The sequence below is a fragment of the Drosophila suzukii genome, chromosome 3 (genome assembly GCF_043229965.1).
Source record: "Drosophila suzukii chromosome 3, CBGP_Dsuzu_IsoJpt1.0, whole genome shotgun sequence".
NCBI classification, from domain to species: domain Eukaryota; kingdom Metazoa; phylum Arthropoda; class Insecta; order Diptera; family Drosophilidae; genus Drosophila; species Drosophila suzukii.
This window is the reverse complement of record NC_092082.1, coordinates 4,299,206-4,317,600: the sequence shown is the minus strand read 5'-3', so window position 1 is coordinate 4,317,600 and position 18,395 is coordinate 4,299,206. Positions and strand designations below refer to the sequence as shown.

Below are 18,395 nucleotides of genomic sequence, written 5' to 3'. Positions count from 1 at the left end.
AGGGGCAGGTGTGGTCATTAAATGGGGCACACATGTGCGCAGTATTTCCAGGCACTAACCTGGTTCTGGTGGGCTGCTCCGGCTCCTCCTCCTCCTCGATGATGTGACTCAAACCCGTGGTGTTTGAATACTCCATGGATTGCCGGCCCTCCAAGGGGCTGGCTGTTTTTCCGAGCTGTCACTAAAATACATTTAAGCAGCTGCACCACCGATTCCAGGCCAAACAAAAGTGATTGCAAGCCTGCAAAGTGAAAGTACTGCGCCTAAAAGATGCCACTAAATCTTGCACTTTCACTGCATAACGTTAGTGTTCAAAATTGTAAAGCTTAATTTTTATTCATTTCACTTTTGCACTCCACTCTACCGAATTTATTGGCGTTTTCTATGTTTCTAAAAGGGAAATCCTTTGCGGAAATGCTCTTGCCGTTTGGCTGGCTGCCGTCATAACTGGCGTGGAATACTGTAAATCGGCTTTTGGCCACTGCAGTTTTGCCGTTTTTCCGTTTTAGCCCGTGCGGAGACCGAGCGACCAGCCTCTGGGCCCGAAAAGCGCCGACGACTACGACAGCGACAGGACGACGGCGACAACAAAATGCAGCAAAAAGTTTTTAAAGCTGCAGCAGCAACAGCAGCAGCAAATACAACAAAAAAGTAGCTTAGCTGCCACAGGATGTGAGGCAAGAGCGAGCCAGCAAAACAATCACATGGCTCGTTGCAAGCTTGCCGCAGCAACAACATTCTGGCCCGAATGAAGCGTTGCCGCAAAAACATAAACAGAGAGCCGCCAGCCGGTGAGAGCCGGGCCAAAAGAGAGGGCCGCGAAAGTTTGGCCCAAACACTTTTAAAATTTTATAAAAATATTAAAATCATCTAAATATGTTAAATCACTCTCTAAAAATGGCTTTTTAAACAGAGTTCATATTACCATCTTTGCTTTTTAACTAATACAATCGAACATAAAATAAATTTTAAGCTCAAAAAACAAATATATGTTATATCCTACAATATCTTTAAAAATTAATTTAATTTTTATAATCCAGTATTTCCTTTAAAATACCAATTAAGAGAATATATGTATGACAACGATTATTAAAACTTTTAAATCCAATTTAAATTCATGAATATTGACTTTATAAATTTATAGCTTCAAAAATATGAACCTTTATTTTTTTATTTCACTAAAAAAATTGTTTCTAAGAAGAAAAAATATTATTTACACTGTCGAATTAAAAAACCAATAAAAATAATTGTTGCTTTTAAATCCAATAATGTAAACTTATTAAACAAAAATTATCTTTAAACAAATACAATAATTTTTCTCCGCTCTCGCAGCGAATTTCCCACGCCGGCGCGCTCTCCTCTTGAATCGCCGAGTTCGCTCTGCCCACGCGGGCTGCACAAAATCGCGTGCACGAGATGGAAACCAGGTCAGGGCCGCCTTGCTCGCGCTGCCCCAACCTCTGCGCTCCTGCATCGCCACCCACTCCGGCGGAAAGCTTTCTTCTTGTTTTGCTTCTCGGCGAGCAAGCTCATTGGATTAAAGCTCTCCTTCGTAGCCCCATAGGTTGTGCCGCCTCCACTCGGGTACACAATCGGTTTAATTAATTAGTAACAAATATATTTCTGTATAAATACGATCCTAAAGGTTATCGAACTTAAAATGTACGACAAAATCGAGCACCCGCACTAAACATCGACGGAAAATCATAAGTAGAGAACAGTGAGACACAGAAACATAAATTCTAGACAGAGCAGTTGCACTTGCTTCGCCATTTCGGTACGGTTTTCGTTTTCGGTTAGGCTCAGTTAGACAAAGATAACACAAAGTAGTAATTACATTTAGTTGGCAAAACGATGGTTTCTCAAGGCACATTTTGGCTTGGCATCTATTGATTTTGCTCCCCTCCTTTCAGCGCCGCATCTTCTCCAGAATGGGCACCACCATGTCGAACTTGGGCCGCTTGCCGGGATCCTCGTTCATGCAGATTCCGATCAGCTTGGACATGTGCGACGAAGTGCCTGGCGGAATTTTTACACGCAGACCCTCCAGCGCAATTTTCATGCCGCACTCCATGGGCGACCACTCGGCGAAGGGCACCTCGCGTGTGGTCAGCTCCCAAATGAGTATGGCAAAGCTCCACATGTCGCAGGCCTCCCAGTTTCGATCCGCCTGCTTACGCTGCAATGCCTCCGGCGACATCCAGGCCGGCTGGTAGATGCGTCCCTTCTCCTGGAACGAGAACTTGGCGTCGCCCATGTTGATCCTCGCCGTCAGATCCTCGTCAATCATAACATGATGACTGTTCAGGTGATATGTGGGAATGATGCGCTCCAACGAGTGCAGGAAGGCCATTCCCCGAGCAACATCCAAGGCAAAGCTCACCGCCTGGCTGGTGTCCACCACGACACCAGTGGCTCCATGCAGCAGGCTAAACAGCGAAGAACGTGGCATGAACTGTAAAGAATTATTTGTATAGATTAATGAACGTTTACTAAGGTAATCCCTATCCAACACACCTGACTAATGGTCACCAGATTGGGCGGCGAATTGCAAGCCCCAATAATGGGCAAAATATTGGGGTGAGAGAAGATGCGCAGCTTGGGGAATTCCTCGTTGAAGTCCCGCGATATGCGGGGGGTGCATTGGCGCACGCCCAGTATCTTGGCCACCACATCGTTCTTTTGCCAGCGTCCTCGCCAAGTTTCCCCCGACGGCGTCACCGAGAGCTTGGTGTGCAGGTCCAGGTCTCCCATACTAATTCCCTTGAAGCGGGACAAAGTAGCATCCCTCGACCGCGTCTTCATGCCCTGCCAACTCTGCTCCTTGAAGCTGATCACCTTCACCTCCCTGCCGCTTCTCTCGACTATATCCTGTAGCCTCTTGGCCAAGCTGGGCTTGGCCTTCTCGATCGGCGTGTGCCCGTCCTTGTTGGCGATTCCCACCTGGGCTCCGGCATTCAGCAAGTCCTCGCAGATCATGTCGTAGCCCCAGAAGCAGGCGTAGTGCAGCGGTGTGTTTCCATGCTCATTTACCGCATTCACATCGCTGCGCTCTTTTATCAACTAATGTGGGAGATATAAGTTTTAGGTAAGATAACTGATTGGTTTGTGCCTTATCTTACCATCTGGACCACGTCGCGGTGGCCATGAGCTGCCGCCAAATGGAGTGGGATGTCGTCGCCCATGTTGGTGGCATTTACGCGGGCTCCACGCTGCAGCAAAGTTTCCACCAGCTTGGCATGTCCCTCCTTGGCGACCCAGTGCAATGGACTGAAGCCATGGTCGTCACTAAAGAAGGAAATTGTATATTAGGCATGGCATCTTTTAAATTATTAAAAGCTTAAAATACGCAGTAGTTCTTCTCAGCTCGTAGTATATATACTTTAATCTACCATTATATATTGCCATTAGATCTAATAGACCATAAGGGTGTTTTTTTGGAGTTATAATTTGAATTCCTCTTTAAACGCAATAATTGTAAGTCAAGTTTCACTGTTAAAAAATTAATTCCTTATCAACCTTATACATAACATTTATGTTTAGTTTAGTACCTAGATTTTGGAAACTATTTCTGCTTCATAGGAACAAAACGATTCCTCCTAATACAAGATTATAAGGGGTAAAAAACATCTGTAGAATACAATATAGAATCATTGTGTGGGAAGCGGGTTTTATGCTCGCGATATGCATACATATAAATTTTTGATTCGTCTGTTTACACAACACAAGAATAAATCATGACGTCACTGAGACTTCAAAGACCCTCGAAATCTTGGGCGTATTTGGGCGATGACTAAATGGGGATTCTTGGGATGGGAGGCTAGTACTCATAGGGTCTTGCTTTCTCAGTAGCTATCCATAAGCAACTAGAAAGTGACCGAGTGGCTAGTTAGTTACTTGTTTTAGTTTTACCCCAAATTGTTGTCGTGCTCCGTTTCATCCAGCCACAGGCGCACTTGAATCGAGTTGCCCTCGCGGCACCAGTGGAATATATCTTCCATTTTCTCTCGTCACGTCTTTATTCCTCACTCAGTCACTGTTTTTAAAGGTTTTCCAACCCAAATTACATCTAGAAACGGCTAAAAACTATTAAAAGGCGACAGTTGTGAGAATTTCTAGTTAAAAAATTAGCAGTGTGACCGTACAAAACATTTGACCATCAGCTCGCGTTGCCAACTGCTTCAGAACATCGATAACTGCGTATCGAAATATCGATAGTTGCGGGAACAGGGAATGACAAAATCAGAAAGAAGAAGAAGGAACACAACGTGCACCGCAAATATTTTTAAAAACATTCCCATTTTCTAAATTACGGCAAGAAATACTACATTGGAAAGCTAGAAAATGAAGCTCAGCACATACAACTTTCTTACCTCCATGGCCATTAAAGGTGTAAAGGTGGGATTTCCCCTCAAGCTGACGGTGAGTTCTGGAATCTATAACGCTGCCTATTGATTGTTTCATGGAATATTTGTTTTTCGAACCAGATAAGCAAAAAGGAAGTGGTGGAGAGCGAGTTCAATCCTACTTTCGTGGAGCGAATTCTACCCAAATTGGACTGGTCAGCGGTCTACGGAGCTGCTCAGGTGGTGAGTGTTAAAGGTTCGGGTTAAGACAGCTGGTGGATAGAGTGGATACTGTACAATTTTTCAAATAGTTTCCAATACTTTCTAACGCAAGTAGAACTTAAAAGACAGTTCTGTTTAAATCCTATAAATAGATTACAGCATTATTATAGCAATGCCAACGTTAAATACAATTTATGTACAAAAAGTAAACACTTTAAAGTGATAATTTTCCCAAGAACACCTTATAATTCCCTCGCAAATTCGTATCTTTCAGGCGGAACTCACAGAAGACATACCCGCTGTGCAACCGGAAAACATTGGCGAGAATGAGCTGCTCCTGCAGAAGCTGCACCACCTGCTGTTCGAGATCGACGTGCTCGAGGGTCAGCTGGAGTGCCCGGAAACAGGAAGGGTGTTCCCCATAACCGATGGCATACCCAACATGCTCCTCAACGAGGACGAGGTCTAGATCCGCCCATTCAATGCTTTTTGTACTATAGCCCCATCTCTCCAAAAACGCATTATTATTAAGTAAGTTTGTTAGTTTTAAAGTCTGTTTATTTACGAGTTACTAAAAATAATTGGAGCTTGGATGGAATGTGATTTTTTTGGGGGTCTTGAGATCTACGTACTCATGGAGTGTTTGGTAGGATTTTTGGGAGGAAGAGCAAAAAACACTTTACGACACATATAAATGGTAAGTCTAAGTTTTTGGGGGGTGGTGCTTATCCATGTACTATGATTAATCCCCTTTTTTTTGGCGCCCTGGGGAGATTCAAGATGGGGGACTCCCGCCTAGTTGCATTTGATGTTGGGACTCTTATTGCTTCCTTGAGCGTAAATGCTGCCCTTGGCCAATCCAGATTGGGCTCCTTTGCAGAGTTCCGAATTGCCGCCCCTGGGTTTGTAGCTCCGTTCTGTCAAGAGACTTGCATCAGGTCCTTGAGTGGGCTGCTTTTGGAGGAGCTTGGTATTGGGTCCGTTCCAGGTGACATAGTCGGCTCTGCAGAGAAGAAATGAAATTGGATTATTTTTAAAGTAATATTTAAGCAGGAACTCACAATAGAAGATTTTCATCTGCACCCTTGTTGAGCTGAGAATTGGGTCCCAAGCTGGCCATTCGTTCGATGATAGATTGGAATTCTGCCGATTCCGAGTTGTTGGAGTTTCCAAAGCCCGAGGAGTGCTGGCGATGCCTGTTAGGGAAATTAAATATATACTTGAATATAATAAATTCAAAATAAAAATCAAAGATTATATAAGCTTTAGGCATGCCAAAAAAATCGAGTAAATAGGTTGTAAAGATTAGCTCAAAACTGGATTCCCTGCTACAATCCATGCGAAATCCTTGAAAAACGCATGCGCAAACGACTGATTCAGATTCGAAATCTACTTAGCGAAACGGTATCGGGTTTAGCGGGCATACTTCAGTGAATCGGTTTTGGTGCGAGCGCGACTTTCGAATGCTGCTGGCCTCCTCGCGATGGATGAGGAGTTGGACTGGGCCGACGAGGCCAGCGATGAGGACGTCATTGATGCGGAGTAGGAGGAGTAGGAGCTAGCATTCGAGGAGCCATGCAGGTAGCCGCCGATGCTGTAGTTATTGGTATCGCTGTGGCCATAATGGGTATAGCCGCCCTTGGCCAGGATGCCCTTGGTGGTCAGGCGCTCGTAGCTTTTCTGCCCGATGCGGGGTGATTGTGCGGGTGAGGCATATGAATGCGATGAGGATGCGCTCGATATGGATGACAGGTGGGTCTCCAGCTTCTCCTCCACTGTGGGCGTTGGTGTGGGCGTGGTCTGGGCCAAAATGATCTGGGTGGTGAACGTCGATGGTGTGGTGACATTGATCGATGGCAGTATGTGGCGCTTGTGCGGTGGCTTCGGTTTGGATGAGGTGGTGGGCTCCACCACGGTGGGCAGGCTGGTTGATCGAGTGGCGCAAAGCAAGCGGACAGTGTGGATTGATTTGATTTTTTATAATATTATTTGGTTCGGGGGTTTAGTCAGAGGCGAAGGCAGCAACAAAAGTTCACATAGAAAATAGGCAGTCGATTAACAAACGGATAAAGCAGCGGGCCAAAGAGAGAGAAGTGGGTGGGAAAAGCAGGTGGCAACGACCTTGGTTGGTTGGGGTAAAGGTAAAATCAAGGGGTACCTGTCTCCGGTGGCACCATCCACCTGTTCGGTTCCCGTCGTGGTTTTGGCCAGCTCCAGATGTTTGGTTTTCGAAGGCGCCTGCTTTTGGGCCCTCTGCTCATCCTCGTCCTGGACAATCTGCAGGATCTGGGTAGCCCGATCCTCGGCATAGTTAACCGACTCCAAAGCCATCAGTATAATGCGCTCGGCAATTTGTGGGTACTTCTCCTTGAGCAAAGTTTGCACTGCAAATAAAAATGTGTAAGCTGAATGGGACTTTAATTGTTCGACTCTACCTACTTTTTATCTTCTCCTCCTCTGTGTATTCCTTGGGTCTCAGAGGAATGTGTACACCACCCTGATCCCCGGCAGCCTTCTGTTCTGGGCTCAATTCCGGTGGTCGATTGTTGGGCCTGTGTGGCTGTTGCATCTCGCGTTTTGTGTATCCCAAGGAAATCAACTTTTCCGAGGCAAACTGCACATTATTATCCGCATTTGCAAGGATATCCAGGAGCAGCTCTTCATCCGCCTTGGGAAATATATTTTTCATGTATCTATGGGGGATAGGGAGGTATTACTTCACCAATTTAATTATTTTAAGGGTTAAGAACGAATAAATAAAATAAATTGGATAATTTAGCTTACAACATTTAGAGTCTTAAAAATTGTGACTTACAGGAGTGACCTCGAGTGTTTAAAATTATAACTAAAATTTTATATACATAATCTTAATAAAAGTATAAATAAAATCCCCATTAAAATATTTGATTTTAAAAATTAATGAAGAAAAAACTGATTCTCTCTTGAGCGGACAACTCGCGGACAAACAAATAAAGACAGAATTAAATAAAGATCTAAGGAATTCAATTCAATTTCCCCTAAATGGAAATCTCAGCGAACCTCAGTTTCATCTTGGGCGAGGAATGCGGCCTGGGCGAGCTGCGCCACAGGGGCGATCCGTGCAGAGCCGGCGGAACAGACGAGCCCGGAGGCAGGACCACCTGGTGGCCAGGATGGCCAGGAGCCCCCGAACCTCCGGGACCACCAGGACCGCTCTGCACGCTCACGAGACTACCGAAGCGTCCGCCGGGCAAGGGACTGGCCGTGCGCGAGGTGCGCCGACTAGCCACCGTGTCCGGACGACGTGCCGGTGGCGTCATGTAGAAGGCGGAGCTGCTGTGGAAGAGGTGCCTCTGCGAGGGGGGCGTCACGAAGGGACCGGGCATGGTCACCGGGTGCTTCTCCACCTGCAAAGCACTGATGACGACCGCCTCGCTGTTATAGTAGCTGTGGGTTTTCGTGGGTTAGTAAGCGTGGGATGAGTGTTTAATCGTGGGGTTAGACGGTTAGGCGGGTGCAGTAAGCGGCGTTAGGCAGCGTGTGAGAAGACAGAGAGGTAAGTACGCAGATTAGTGGGGATTAGCTGAGTTGGCATGAAAGCTGGGCTAGAGTCTACCGCCAATTGCTTACCGCTTGAGCAGGAGGCGTATGTGATTTTCGCCCGCTGTGGGGAACATGTTCTGGATCTTGGTTACCACCGCATCCGTTTCCGCTTGGGTGGTGAACGAGGTCTCCTGGATGGTGGAGCGCCGCGAGAGATTCGCACCCAAGCGAGCTCGTTGAAAGGGCAAAGGTGAAGACATTTCCTGAGGGTTTAAAGAAAAAACATTAGGTAACAAGGTGCTTTAACATTATTAAACATAAAATCAGGATAATCACTAACGTATTCACAAATACTTGATGCCACAATTATTTTTAAAAACACGGGAGTGCGAGGGAGATGGAGACATGCATGCAGTAAATCTGATGTTTCCGAAATTCCACATGTCTTTAAAATCTATAAGTTTTTAAAGCACTCCCACGGTGAATTGTAGAACTTGTGCTTTTTGATTGACAATCATGGTTGTCTGTTCAAAGTTTCTTGTAGGTTCTACCCCTATATCAATCTGTAGCCAACTCACCAATTGTCCCCTGGAGGAGGCCGATAACAATGGACTGGTTGAGACGTTGTGTAGCGTGGGATGCTGGCGCTCTTGGAAGGCCCGAATCGCGGTAAGGTTATTGCTGGGATGGACGTGGTACGGCGAGCTGTTGTGCGAGGTCTGCGGCGGACTGACCAACTGCTGCAAGGAACGAGAATGTCAGGTTGCGTGTTCCATTATAAAATCAATAAAATGCAAAGTGCCCCAATCGAAATAATCAGCGGCGGAGGTTACCTGCAAGGCTATCGACTCCGTGGAGCAGCGCTCGTCCTGCAACTGCCTGTAACTGCGTCCGCGCGGATCCTCCAGCTGCATGGCCTTGGTCAGGTAGTTTATGTAATAGCTGGAAGGGTAAGAAGCATAAGAAGGGTGGCCAAATGGAAGATGAGCTTGCACGAAATCAAAGGCCACCAAATGACCTCCCATCCAGGGCCAATCGAAAGCTCCGGGATTCAGGCCAAGGGTGGACTTATTCAAGCCGGCCGGTTGGTGGTGGTTTGGATTGGGATTGGCTTGGGATTCTGGCCACATGTTGATGGTCCTCTTGGGAGGGTAGACAGGTAAAGGGTGAGGGAGGAGAAGGAAGTGGAACCTTCTAAACCGAGACACGTGCCAAGTAGCTGCCAAAAGGCGGACGCACAGTCGTCATTTCCATCTCCGTTTGGCAGGCCATCGTGGCTCTGATTTTGAGATTGGGAATGGGGATTTGTGGGGATGTTGATGCAAAACTCGTCTCCGGCTGAGTGGCCTCTTGAATTAACGTATGACAGTCGTTGGGCTTGTTGCTTAATTGCACAACCCTTTAAAAAATGGGTGGTTGGGTTATATATGTTGCGCATTCATATATCAAAGACTAAGGAGAAGTTAAAGACCCCGCTGGCATCCGACGACGCGGAAGTGACACAATTTGTGAAGCTGAAACGAGGCCAATTGGAGTGGTTAAGGAGCCCTAAGTAGTCCATGGGGAAATGGCCCCGTCACATGAGGTCTTTGGAATTTAGAACAAGAAACTTGTTTAATTCCGGTTTATAAAATACCATGGAATATATATTACAAATAATAATAATTTCAATAATAACAATAATTTCAATTTTATTCAATTAATTTACAATTTGTTAAATTAAGGCAAACTTCAGTCACGCAAAAAATATTTAAGACTCATCTTTCGGTTCCAAGAACTTATACTTTGAAATTTTGAAATGGTCTTTGAGTTTTCGGTGTTAACTTTTATGCAAACGGATGTACAATCATACTTTAGCCAGTGTTAATAACAATTTATAGATTTAGTGAGTATGCTTCTGGAATTGGAATTGGAATTCTCTCTAAAAGAAAAATAAGTACACAGAAAAAAATGTGTGGATCAACTTAATATTCACAGGTAAATTTTCACTTATCATTTTTATTATTAAATATTCTATATTCCATGTTCTAATTCTCTCTTCTTTGAAATGCATAGCATAATTAAAACGGAATTTCATTACAATGAGAATTGTTTCTTACAATATTTTTATCAGTGTACAGGATGTTCTTTAAAAATTAACATCAGCGAACCTTCGGGCAATTTCCCTACCGTTAAACCAGACATCGTGAACCTTCGCTGAACTTTAGCTGGACACCCACCACCCACTTGGCATTTTAAAGCCAGCAAGGCACCCACCACCCCACCACCCCACCACCCACTATCCTTCGCCCACCGAAAGAGCCTCCCAAGGCAACGGTGGCACGCAAATTAATCAGTTGCCTCTCGTGGCAACCTATCAAACTCCCCCTCTTTTTAAGCGCCACATCTTTCAGTACAGTCCGGTTTTCACGACTTTGTGTTTAATGAATGCATAAATATTTATGACGGCTTGTATTATACATGCATGCACTTGCAGCTCACCAATTTCCAGTTGTCTGATCGTATTTGCAGTCCCAGCCGGGCGGCATTTTCTGATATCCACCGGATTCGCTCATTTTCACCGCTCAAAAGCAGATACAGATACAGTTGCACTTGGCTATACGAGATACTCCGAACGACTGTTGGTTTATTGCTATTATTTTTGCTGGCCGAATGTTTATGGACATTTAAAGTCGCATTCGCAGCTTGTTTGCCGACTGTCTGCAACCCCGAAAAAGTTGGCAGCCAGGCAGCCAGGAGTGCCCTTGCCACTTATGCTGCGGAGCTTTGTAGTTCGGATTTGGGGGTTGTAACCACCCTCGCCAGCCAGGCAGCAGAGCTATTTTTGTTTACAAGGCAGTGCCAGCCGGAAAAAAGGAAAAAGGAGCAAGGACCACAACACACACGAGGTGGCGTGCCTTCAGTGGAGGGCTTAACTACCCGGAACGGAATCGAATCGAACTGAAATGCTTAAGGGTCTTTCCGGAATTTCGGAGCTATAAACAACCTCGCGAGCCAAGCTTTGAGCGTCAACTGAGGAAATCAGTGTCGGGCGATGGAGCTTCAGATGCTGCGCCAAAACCCAAAAAGAGAGTCACTTGAAAAAGCTGAAAGCCAGTGTTGGAATCAACCCTTCAAAAGCTCTGGGCAACACTTTGATTCAGCTTTCAAATAAACTCACACAGTTCAAATTCAGTTTGCCAACAGATTCCCCGAAAATTATAATCCATATTTTGGCGCTTTTGAATTAACAGTTCTATAAGATACACTAGCGATCACCATGGACGTTTTGGCGCGCATTACGCGCATTTCGGCCAACTACCTCGAGGAAATGGAGGCGGCGGAGGAGCCCAATGGACCGCCCAAACTGACCAAGGCCCAAAAGAAGGCCATCAAGAAGGAGGCCAAGCGACAGGCGATGTTCGATGAGAAGCGCCTCATCATGCGGGTGGGTTAATGAAAGGGTTTTGGTTACAAAGAAGGGAAAAATCTATATATTTTTATACAATACATATAAGTTAGAAATAATATTATTAAAATAAGAAATGAATATCATTATATATGATTATCAAAACTTGCCTACATTTTTTATAAAATATTTTTTAGTGATCAACCCTTATGACCCTATATTATTATAAAAACAAGACACTCTTAATAAGAACTTAATATGCCGTCTGTTTAATCCAATACTCCTTTCTCAATCCTGATCCCCTGATCCTTTCAGGATGCCCTGATGCGGGAACTGGAGATGGGCAAGCGCATGGAGGAGAAGGGCAATGAGGAGTGGCACGAGATGTGCCGCGAGATCAAGATCAAGGAGCTGAACGAGGAGATGACGGCGTGGGGCGAGCGCTCGGAGCGGATCATCCAGGCGAAAAACGACCACATCAAGATGCTCCTTGACGACATGTCGCAGACGCAGGATCAGCACGTGCGTTGCTACAGCAAGACGGTGGAGCTGATTGACCACATCCGCGACTGTTTCCACGTGATGCTGGGCGGGGTGAGGAGCATGTACGACCAGCAGGCGGACGAGATGCTGCGGGACTACTACGAGGAGGTGCGTCGTCGCACCGAGGAACTGGAAGCCATGAAATCGAACTCGGAGAACATCATCCATGCCACCAACATCACCACCAGAGATCAGATTAAAGAGGACTACACCATCTACCTGGAGCAACGCGACGATCGGGTGAACACCGAGATTGAGAACCGTTTCAAGATACGGGATCAGATTGTCCGCCGGATGACGCACATGCAGCGGCAGCTCAACGACTTTGTGGAGTCGCTAAGAAGCACCGAACTGGACGCCCATAAGTACGAGAAGATCCACTGGCTAACGGAGCGCCAGGAGGCCTTCATGGAGGAGTCCCGAAAGCTAAACGCCGAGGAGTCCAAGTACATCAACATGCAGGCCGACCTCCAGCGCGAAATGGTTCGCATGGACGTGGAGAACAACTCCACTCTAAATGATCTCCGCCTGGAGTTCCAGTACTTCACCAACGTGCGCAAGAAGATCGAGCTCAACCAGGAGATGGACCGCGAGATCACCCACGAGAAGCTGCGCATCCTCACCGGCGAGTGCTACGAATTGACCAAGGTAAGTTTATCCTAGAAGGATATAGATCCCTATTCAGCATTGAATTTCTTAAACCCTAATCTTATTCCCAGCAAATGGAACAGCATGTGAAGAGCGGGGAGTTACTTTTGGCCCTGTCGATCACCTGCAGGAAACTTCAGACCGAGGCGGAGAAGGTAATACTGGGCGGCGAGGTTTTCGACGACACCGAGGTGGAGGTGAACGAGAACTTCAAGCTGCAGACCCTCAACCTGAAGGATCATGTGGACATTAGCGAGGAGGAACTGGTGGAGCTGAACAAGAGCCTGAGGAACTTCTGGCGTCGCCAGGCGATGGCCGAGGCCCAAAACCTGCTGATGCTGGAGGAGAAGCGCCGCCTCACCGAGGACAACCAGCGCCTGATCGACTTCATCAAATCCATGAGCGTTACCGAGGATCCCGAGGAACTGCGAACTGCCATGCATGTGTCCTCTCCAAGTCAGCCAATGCCACCCAAGCTCTTCGACACCAAGTGCCAGGAATTCAGATCCAGGAAGGTCCTGAGGTCGCCGACGGCACATAAAGATGCCAAATTCGAGTCCCAAGCCATTTTAAGCGAAGTCATCTTGGATTATTAATACCATATTTAAAGTGGTCCATTAAAGTCAACTGTTTGATTTCTGTGTATAAATATTATTTTGAGATGATATTAAATTTTAAAATTATTTGCTTCAACTCAAAAACCTTATCAGAACTTAATTACTCAACTTTGATATTACAGGAATGAGACTCAAAAAAAATAAGTGGAGAATAGTGATCAGAAAAACACAAAAACAATCATAAACACAAATTTATCATCGAGCATTTATCGTTTTAATAATTACGTATTTGCTGAACACAACATGGATATATTTAAGTGTCAAAAGCGATATATTGTATAACATAGTTAGACGTCCCTTTACTTATAATAAAAGTGCCAGCTGCAAGTCTTTAATCTACTTTATATTGCTAATTTACTAGAAGAATGCCGTAGATCGTAAAACATGTTTTTTAGTTAATTAGATTTTAAGATCTACGAAAACAAAAAACAGTATTTTAGAGCTACGACAGCCTTCTAGAAAACTAGTAAAAATTTTTAAGTGCACGGGGATATGTAACAAACTATAAATCAGCACCAGCGCAAATCAAGCTGTTGCGAATATCATTTTTCTTGCAGTGTAAAGTAACATAGTGATTTGGTCCGTCGAAATGCAGAGCTTCTCTAGAATATGGCATCGGGTGAGCTTGGCTCCCTATTTTAAATCCAGAATTTTTCGAGTTTAGACAAAGCTCAGGGGCTTGATATTGAGTTTTTCGGCCAAGTTGGCACAGGTCTTGAGCTGATTCTCTAGATATTGAATACCGCCGGCAGCATCGACATCAGCCATTCCATTTCGCTCCTTGTCTCCAGCCAACAAGACGGGTTTGCTGGGATCGGTCTGTAAAAAGAAATCCATAAACTCATTAGATGAACTTATAATAACTATAACTAATTATATCAACTATCAAAAACATTTTAAGCTGACTTAAAATTATAAAGTTCTAATATGAATGATTCCTCTAGATATATTTTATCAAAATAATATACTTATTTTGCTTATCATATTATAATCTCTCTAAATTCAATTGAATAGAAAACGATTATCTTGGTGGGAGTATTCTAAGTTTGATAAGATAACAAGAGGCTTATTTCTTAAATGGAATAAATACAAGTTTGATTAAAAAATATATAATAAACATCAATCTTAAACTTTAAAAAAATGAAAGGTCTTATATATTCTTACCGGCGTAGTGCCCCTCAGGCGGCAGTTGAAGTCAGTCATGCGCTCCTCGAAGTTGGGGGCAAAGCAGTTGGGATCCACGGCGATGAAGACCTGGCCGAGATCGGCGGCGGAATCGGCACCAGCGTGGGTCCACTTCCTCACCTGGGTGGAGTAGTTGGCGCCGGACATAACGCCCGTCAGGATGTCCACCATGGCGCCGAGGCCATAGCCCTTGTAACCAGAGGTCAGCTCGGATCCTCCCAGGGGCATCAGGCAGCCAGTGCTGAAGCCCAGCTCGGCATCATTGGTCACCGCTCCATTAGGATCCTGGGCCCATCCATCGGGCAGAGGAGCTCCCTTCCTGCGCTGGATCTCGATCTTGCCCACAGCCACGGCGGTGGTGGCCATGTCCAGGAGGAACTTATCGCCATTGGTGGCATTGGCGCCCAAGGACAGAGGGTTGGTGCCCAGGGCAGCCTCCTTGGCCCGAGTGGGAGCCATCAGGGGCGAAGTGTTCGTCATGGACATGCCCACCAGACCCTGTTCCATGGCCCTGATGGCATACCAACCCGCCATGCCATAATGATTCGATCCCTTGGCACACACCCAGCCAACGCCCACAGTTTTGGCCTTCTTAATGGCCAGATCCATGCAATAGTTGCCCACCACGGCGCCCAATCCATTGAGACCATCCACCCAGGCGGTGGCCGGGGTTTCCTTCAGGATCTTGGGCACAGCTCCGCCATCCGTGGAGTTAATGGCCAGATCGTTGATGTACATCTCCAGGCGGTTCATTCCATGGCTGAAGTGTCCCCGGTGATCGGCGGCCACCAGGAGATCCGCCTGGGCCTCGGCATGGGCCTGGGGCACCTTCACGGCCTTGAAGCAGTCGATCATAAAGCGACGCGACTCGGCAACGGCCACAAGTTTTGGAGCGGCAGAGGACATGGTGCGGATCGTAGTGGAAAAGTCTGAAAGGGGTGGTGGCTTCACTTTAGAACTGAAAGTATCTTTTCCTGTTCCGATTTTCCGGAGCGAAATGTGTGCTTTCGGATACGCGGCCTGTGAGCGACTGGAGACGAAAACCATTCCAATGGTCTCAGGCGACCGAAGCGAACTTCTAATTGTTCTGGCAATCTCTCACCCATACCAAAAAAGCAAACCCTAAGCGGTTGGAAACAGACCAAATAGGATCTATATGCTCGCTCTATCTGCTAATGTTTATTTATTCTTTTTGCAAACCCGAAATTCTCGAGGCGAATATGCTTATCAGCATTATGTTTAGTCAGGTTTCTACTGGCTTTTCAAAGGGGTTCTCTACCTGATATCATACATGGTATACGGTATATAATGGAATCGCAATCTCTCAAAATCGTCTAGCGCGTGTAACGTGTTTATATTTCTCAGTCTTTATTTTTCGGTTCTGCCTCTCTATACTTTCTATTATAGGGGGCTCGCAAGTCTATATACACACATTATTTATTCACTCGCAGCGAATTTATTATATGTGCGCGAGTATTTCAAGTTGTTTGTGTTGAGTGTGTGTGGGTAGAGTATCTGTGTGCGCCTGGTAATGACCTTGAACTTGTGGAAATTGTTTCTGTACTTTGATATTAATGCTTCGGAATGAAAGGCAAGTGATCTTGTTGAAAGAAAAGTAATGCTCTAGGGCATTTCAATTTGAGTTCATTTACTTGGCGGGTAGTGGGGGAAAGTGGAATGGGAACATTACTTCCATCTAAACCACATAATTTTGTTGACCTTACACAACGAAAGCGAGTGTGACAGATGGGCACATGGCACACACAAAGACCCACTGCTAACACCCAATTAAGTTGATGGGCTTACAAGCTTTATCTTATCGAAACCCAGTCAGACCACTCGAAAAAATAAACCAATTTCATGGTAAATGATGCATTATTTGTTGTGTTTAATAAGTTGTTAGGGAGCTTAACGAAACAGAAATAATTTGCCAATCAGAACACTTGTAAAAATTATGAAGTATAGTCGATAAAAGGAATTATTTTAATATTTTATTAAGCTGGACTTATTGTACTGTTTAACTAGATCCAAGCTATGAAAAACAGGAAAGAAATGTGTAGCCTATTTTTTATTTTACTTAAACCACACATTCCCTGCTTATTAGACCAATTCTAGAACATTTAAAAATTTATTTATCAACAAGGCCTGACTCAGTCTTCAGTTTTAAATGGATCAAAAACGACTTTGTTTACTTTGATGATGAAATAAATATAGCCAACGCCCATCTGTTAATTATTAAATATTTTGGCAGATCTTAGAGAATGTCTCTCTGGTCTACCCACTTATCTTATCAGGTTTAGCCCGTAGTCCAAAATATATTTGAAGAGCTTCGGGGGTCTGGCACCTAATCAATCTGGAGTAGACGAGTACATTAAGTAATAACAATAAACAACAACTGTTGGGTATAGGTAAACAAGTTTTATGACCGATTTGCTTCGCTCATTAACACCTTTTTTGAGTAATGGCAGAAAGATGATCGATCCGCATATTTGCAGCGGGTGTTAAAATGATTAAAAGGCAAGTGAAATGAAACCAGTTCTTTAATTGCTCTTTATTTTTGCAAAAAAGGAAGAGTAAGTGCTTAATGAGTTTTCAAACTGAGCAATTAAAATGTGATTAGTAAGAAATGCAAGGCAGACCAAGGGACGCCTCCATTCCCATTCCTTTCTTTGTTTATATTGTTAATTGAGAACCCGTCCCCCTTTTCTTATAAAATCGCCACTTGTTCGCCAAACATTTTTTTTGAAATTACTTGGCTGTCAAAAGAGAAACATTTGTTTTAATTATAAACGTCTATAGAAATACGTTGTCGCTGCGTGTGGGAGTCATTATGAGAAAATTTTGCAAAAACCGGCTGAATTATGGAAAGAGTGGGAGAGGGGAAAAGTAACGACGAAATTTTAAAAAGACAGGGTTGTCAACTACTTATAGTACAAATAGATTATAAAACAGAAATCAACAGGTTATATTTTCGATAATGATTCTTCATAATAGAACTTAAACAATCTTCTTTAAATATAAATCTTTAGTAAGTGGGTTTCTCAAAAGTATTTAAAAAAAATCGTATCATTGTTTACTTTCTTACTAACTATGTTGAATTCAGTGGGCGCTTTATAATCTTTATATGTGATACAGTTTCCTAATATAATATCAAAAACTTGTTTTCAAATTTGCTAATATTAATGTGAAATTGAAATTTTTAAATATGAGCTATGTTTTCAGTTTGATGAAAACAGTCTCATTTAAACCCACTCATTCTTTTTATGATATTTGTTGGCTGTTAAGTAAACTGAAAGAAATCTAGTTATTATTGATCTTCTCTATAAACCATAACAGACTTATAACATTTTGGTCTGAGTTCTACGTTTTTATTAGGTCTTTTCAACTTAAGTGGTTAATGTTTTTGTTTTTCTTAACATTAAAGATCTCTAATATTTATACAGCTTAACAATTTTGTATCCATATAGCTTAAGACCTTTTCTTAGATTTCTACTGAGGTTACTTAGAGCTATCTGATTTCTTCTATTGCTTCACAAATGCGTGATTCACATCTAAGAATCTGCTGCCGCATCATAAATCAGCAATTGCACGCGCAATTTGCATAAATCTGGTTTTGAACTTACCGCTGGCATTAGCATGCGCGTTTGGCGCCTGCGCAGCTGCTGCTGCCTGTGTTGCTGTTGTTTTGCTGGCCAAAAGTGCAGCAGGTCGCCCACAAGTGGGCCAGTGCAATTGGCGCCTTTGAAGCGGCGGCAAAAACCGCCAATTCGCCGAGCGAACGGGGGCGTAAGCCTCGTAAGCAGAGCAGCTGACCGCCGTAAGAGATCGACGTAGCAATGTCAACGCAGTCATGTCGGCAAATAAGGTAAGGTAGCGCCAAAAAGGGTAACCAAAACAGAACAGAAGAGAGCGGGAGAGTGGGAG

At 44.5% G+C, this 18,395-nt stretch overlaps 6 protein-coding genes across 10 annotated transcripts in view; 2 read left to right on the top strand and 4 right to left on the bottom strand.

The window, feature by feature from the left end:
* Positions 1 to 495, bottom strand: part of Eip78C (Ecdysone-induced protein 78C) — a 42,059-nt gene extending 41,564 nt beyond the window's left edge. The window contains exon 1 of the mRNA XM_065864211.2: positions 60 to 495. Within this exon, the coding sequence (XP_065720283.2) occupies positions 60 to 136 (77 nt within the window). The 5' untranslated portion in view covers positions 137 to 495. The remainder of the gene's footprint in view (positions 1 to 59) is intronic.
* Positions 496 to 1,596: 1,101 nt separating this feature from the next.
* On the bottom strand, positions 1,597 to 4,145 carry Ilk (integrin linked kinase). Its single transcript, XM_017077759.4, has 4 exons — positions 3,913 to 4,145; positions 3,123 to 3,288; positions 2,518 to 3,063; positions 1,597 to 2,455 (listed from the first exon to the last, which is right to left on the bottom strand). The coding sequence occupies exons 1-4, from the start codon at positions 3,999 to 4,001 to the stop codon at positions 1,910 to 1,912; spliced, it is 1,347 nt and encodes a 448-aa protein (XP_016933248.1). The 5' UTR covers positions 4,002 to 4,145; the 3' UTR covers positions 1,597 to 1,909.
* Positions 4,146 to 4,237: 92 nt separating this feature from the next.
* Positions 4,238 to 5,161, top strand: Trmt112 (tRNA methyltransferase subunit 11-2). Its single transcript, XM_017079405.4, has 3 exons — positions 4,238 to 4,422; positions 4,488 to 4,589; positions 4,843 to 5,161. The coding sequence occupies exons 1-3, from the start codon at positions 4,345 to 4,347 to the stop codon at positions 5,035 to 5,037; spliced, it is 375 nt and encodes a 124-aa protein (XP_016934894.1). The 5' UTR covers positions 4,238 to 4,344; the 3' UTR covers positions 5,038 to 5,161.
* Positions 5,101 to 11,101, bottom strand: LOC108013512 (uncharacterized). Of its 5 annotated transcripts, none has more exons than XM_017079401.3 (10): positions 10,572 to 11,101; positions 8,924 to 9,032; positions 8,669 to 8,827; positions 8,178 to 8,353; positions 7,608 to 7,994; positions 7,008 to 7,261; positions 6,727 to 6,952; positions 5,995 to 6,492; positions 5,630 to 5,764; positions 5,101 to 5,571 (listed from the first exon to the last, which is right to left on the bottom strand). In XM_017079401.3, exons 1-10 carry the CDS (start codon positions 10,643 to 10,645, stop codon positions 5,364 to 5,366), a joined length of 2,226 nt encoding a protein of 741 aa, XP_016934890.2. In that variant the 5' UTR covers positions 10,646 to 11,101; the 3' UTR covers positions 5,101 to 5,363. The 5 variants fall into 5 exon arrangements, with proteins under 5 accessions (XP_016934890.2, XP_016934889.2, XP_016934891.2 ...); XM_017079400.3 differs by having other exon boundaries at positions 8,669 to 8,830; positions 10,572 to 11,100; XM_017079402.3 differs by lacking the exon at positions 7,608 to 7,994 and having other exon boundaries at positions 8,669 to 8,830; positions 10,572 to 11,099.
* A 148-nt stretch (positions 11,102 to 11,249) lies between these two features.
* LOC108012606 (dynein regulatory complex subunit 2) lies at positions 11,250 to 13,910 on the top strand. The gene is made up of 3 exons (XM_017078026.4): positions 11,250 to 11,517; positions 11,794 to 12,669; positions 12,741 to 13,910. The coding sequence occupies exons 1-3, from the start codon at positions 11,350 to 11,352 to the stop codon at positions 13,263 to 13,265; spliced, it is 1,569 nt and encodes a 522-aa protein (XP_016933515.2). The 5' UTR covers positions 11,250 to 11,349; the 3' UTR covers positions 13,266 to 13,910.
* Positions 13,478 to 18,330, bottom strand: LOC108013176 (uncharacterized oxidoreductase YjmC). Its single transcript, XM_017078874.4, has 3 exons — positions 18,095 to 18,330; positions 14,451 to 15,400; positions 13,478 to 14,105 (listed from the first exon to the last, which is right to left on the bottom strand). Exons 1-3 carry the CDS (start codon positions 18,321 to 18,323, stop codon positions 13,947 to 13,949), a joined length of 1,338 nt encoding a protein of 445 aa, XP_016934363.2. The 5' UTR covers positions 18,324 to 18,330; the 3' UTR covers positions 13,478 to 13,946.
* Between the last annotated feature and the right edge of the window lie 65 nt (positions 18,331 to 18,395).

Excerpts from the sequence above, each read along its gene's own strand:
- Ilk (XM_017077759.4), bottom strand. The coding sequence starts at position 4,001 with ATGGAAGATATATTCCACTGGTGCCGCGAGGGCAACTCGATTCAAGTG. Across the intron at positions 3,289-3,912 it reads GAGCACGACAACAATTTGGG|TGACGACCATGGCTTCAGTC; the intron begins GTAAAACTAAAA and ends TTCCTTCTTTAG. Across the intron at positions 2,456-2,517 it reads ATCTGGTGACCATTAGTCAG|TTCATGCCACGTTCTTCGCT; the intron begins GTGTGTTGGATA and ends AATTCTTTACAG.
- Trmt112 (XM_017079405.4), top strand. The coding sequence starts at position 4,345 with ATGAAGCTCAGCACATACAACTTTCTTACCTCCATGGCCATTAAAGGT. Across the intron at positions 4,423-4,487 it reads GATTTCCCCTCAAGCTGACG|ATAAGCAAAAAGGAAGTGGT; the intron begins GTGAGTTCTGGA and ends TTTTCGAACCAG. Across the intron at positions 4,590-4,842 it reads TCTACGGAGCTGCTCAGGTG|GCGGAACTCACAGAAGACAT; the intron begins GTGAGTGTTAAA and ends CGTATCTTTCAG.
- LOC108013512 (XM_017079400.3), bottom strand. The coding sequence starts at position 10,645 with ATGAGCGAATCCGGTGGATATCAGAAAATGCCGCCCGGCTGGGACTGC. Across the intron at positions 7,262-7,607 it reads TCGCCCAAGATGAAACTGAG|ATACATGAAAAATATATTTC; the intron begins GTTCGCTGAGAT and ends TATCCCCCATAG. Across the intron at positions 6,953-7,007 it reads AGAGGAGGAGAAGATAAAAA|TGCAAACTTTGCTCAAGGAG; the intron begins GTAGGTAGAGTC and ends TTTTATTTGCAG.
- LOC108012606 (XM_017078026.4), top strand. The coding sequence starts at position 11,350 with ATGGACGTTTTGGCGCGCATTACGCGCATTTCGGCCAACTACCTCGAG. Across the intron at positions 11,518-11,793 it reads AGAAGCGCCTCATCATGCGG|GATGCCCTGATGCGGGAACT; the intron begins GTGGGTTAATGA and ends TGATCCTTTCAG. Across the intron at positions 12,670-12,740 it reads AGTGCTACGAATTGACCAAG|CAAATGGAACAGCATGTGAA; the intron begins GTAAGTTTATCC and ends TCTTATTCCCAG.
- LOC108013176 (XM_017078874.4), bottom strand. The coding sequence starts at position 18,323 with ATGACTGCGTTGACATTGCTACGTCGATCTCTTACGGCGGTCAGCTGC. Across the intron at positions 15,401-18,094 it reads CGCGCATGCTAATGCCAGCG|ACTTTTCCACTACGATCCGC; the intron begins GTAAGTTCAAAA and ends CACCCCTTTCAG. Across the intron at positions 14,106-14,450 it reads GCCTGAGGGGCACTACGCCG|ACCGATCCCAGCAAACCCGT; the intron begins GTAAGAATATAT and ends TTCTTTTTACAG.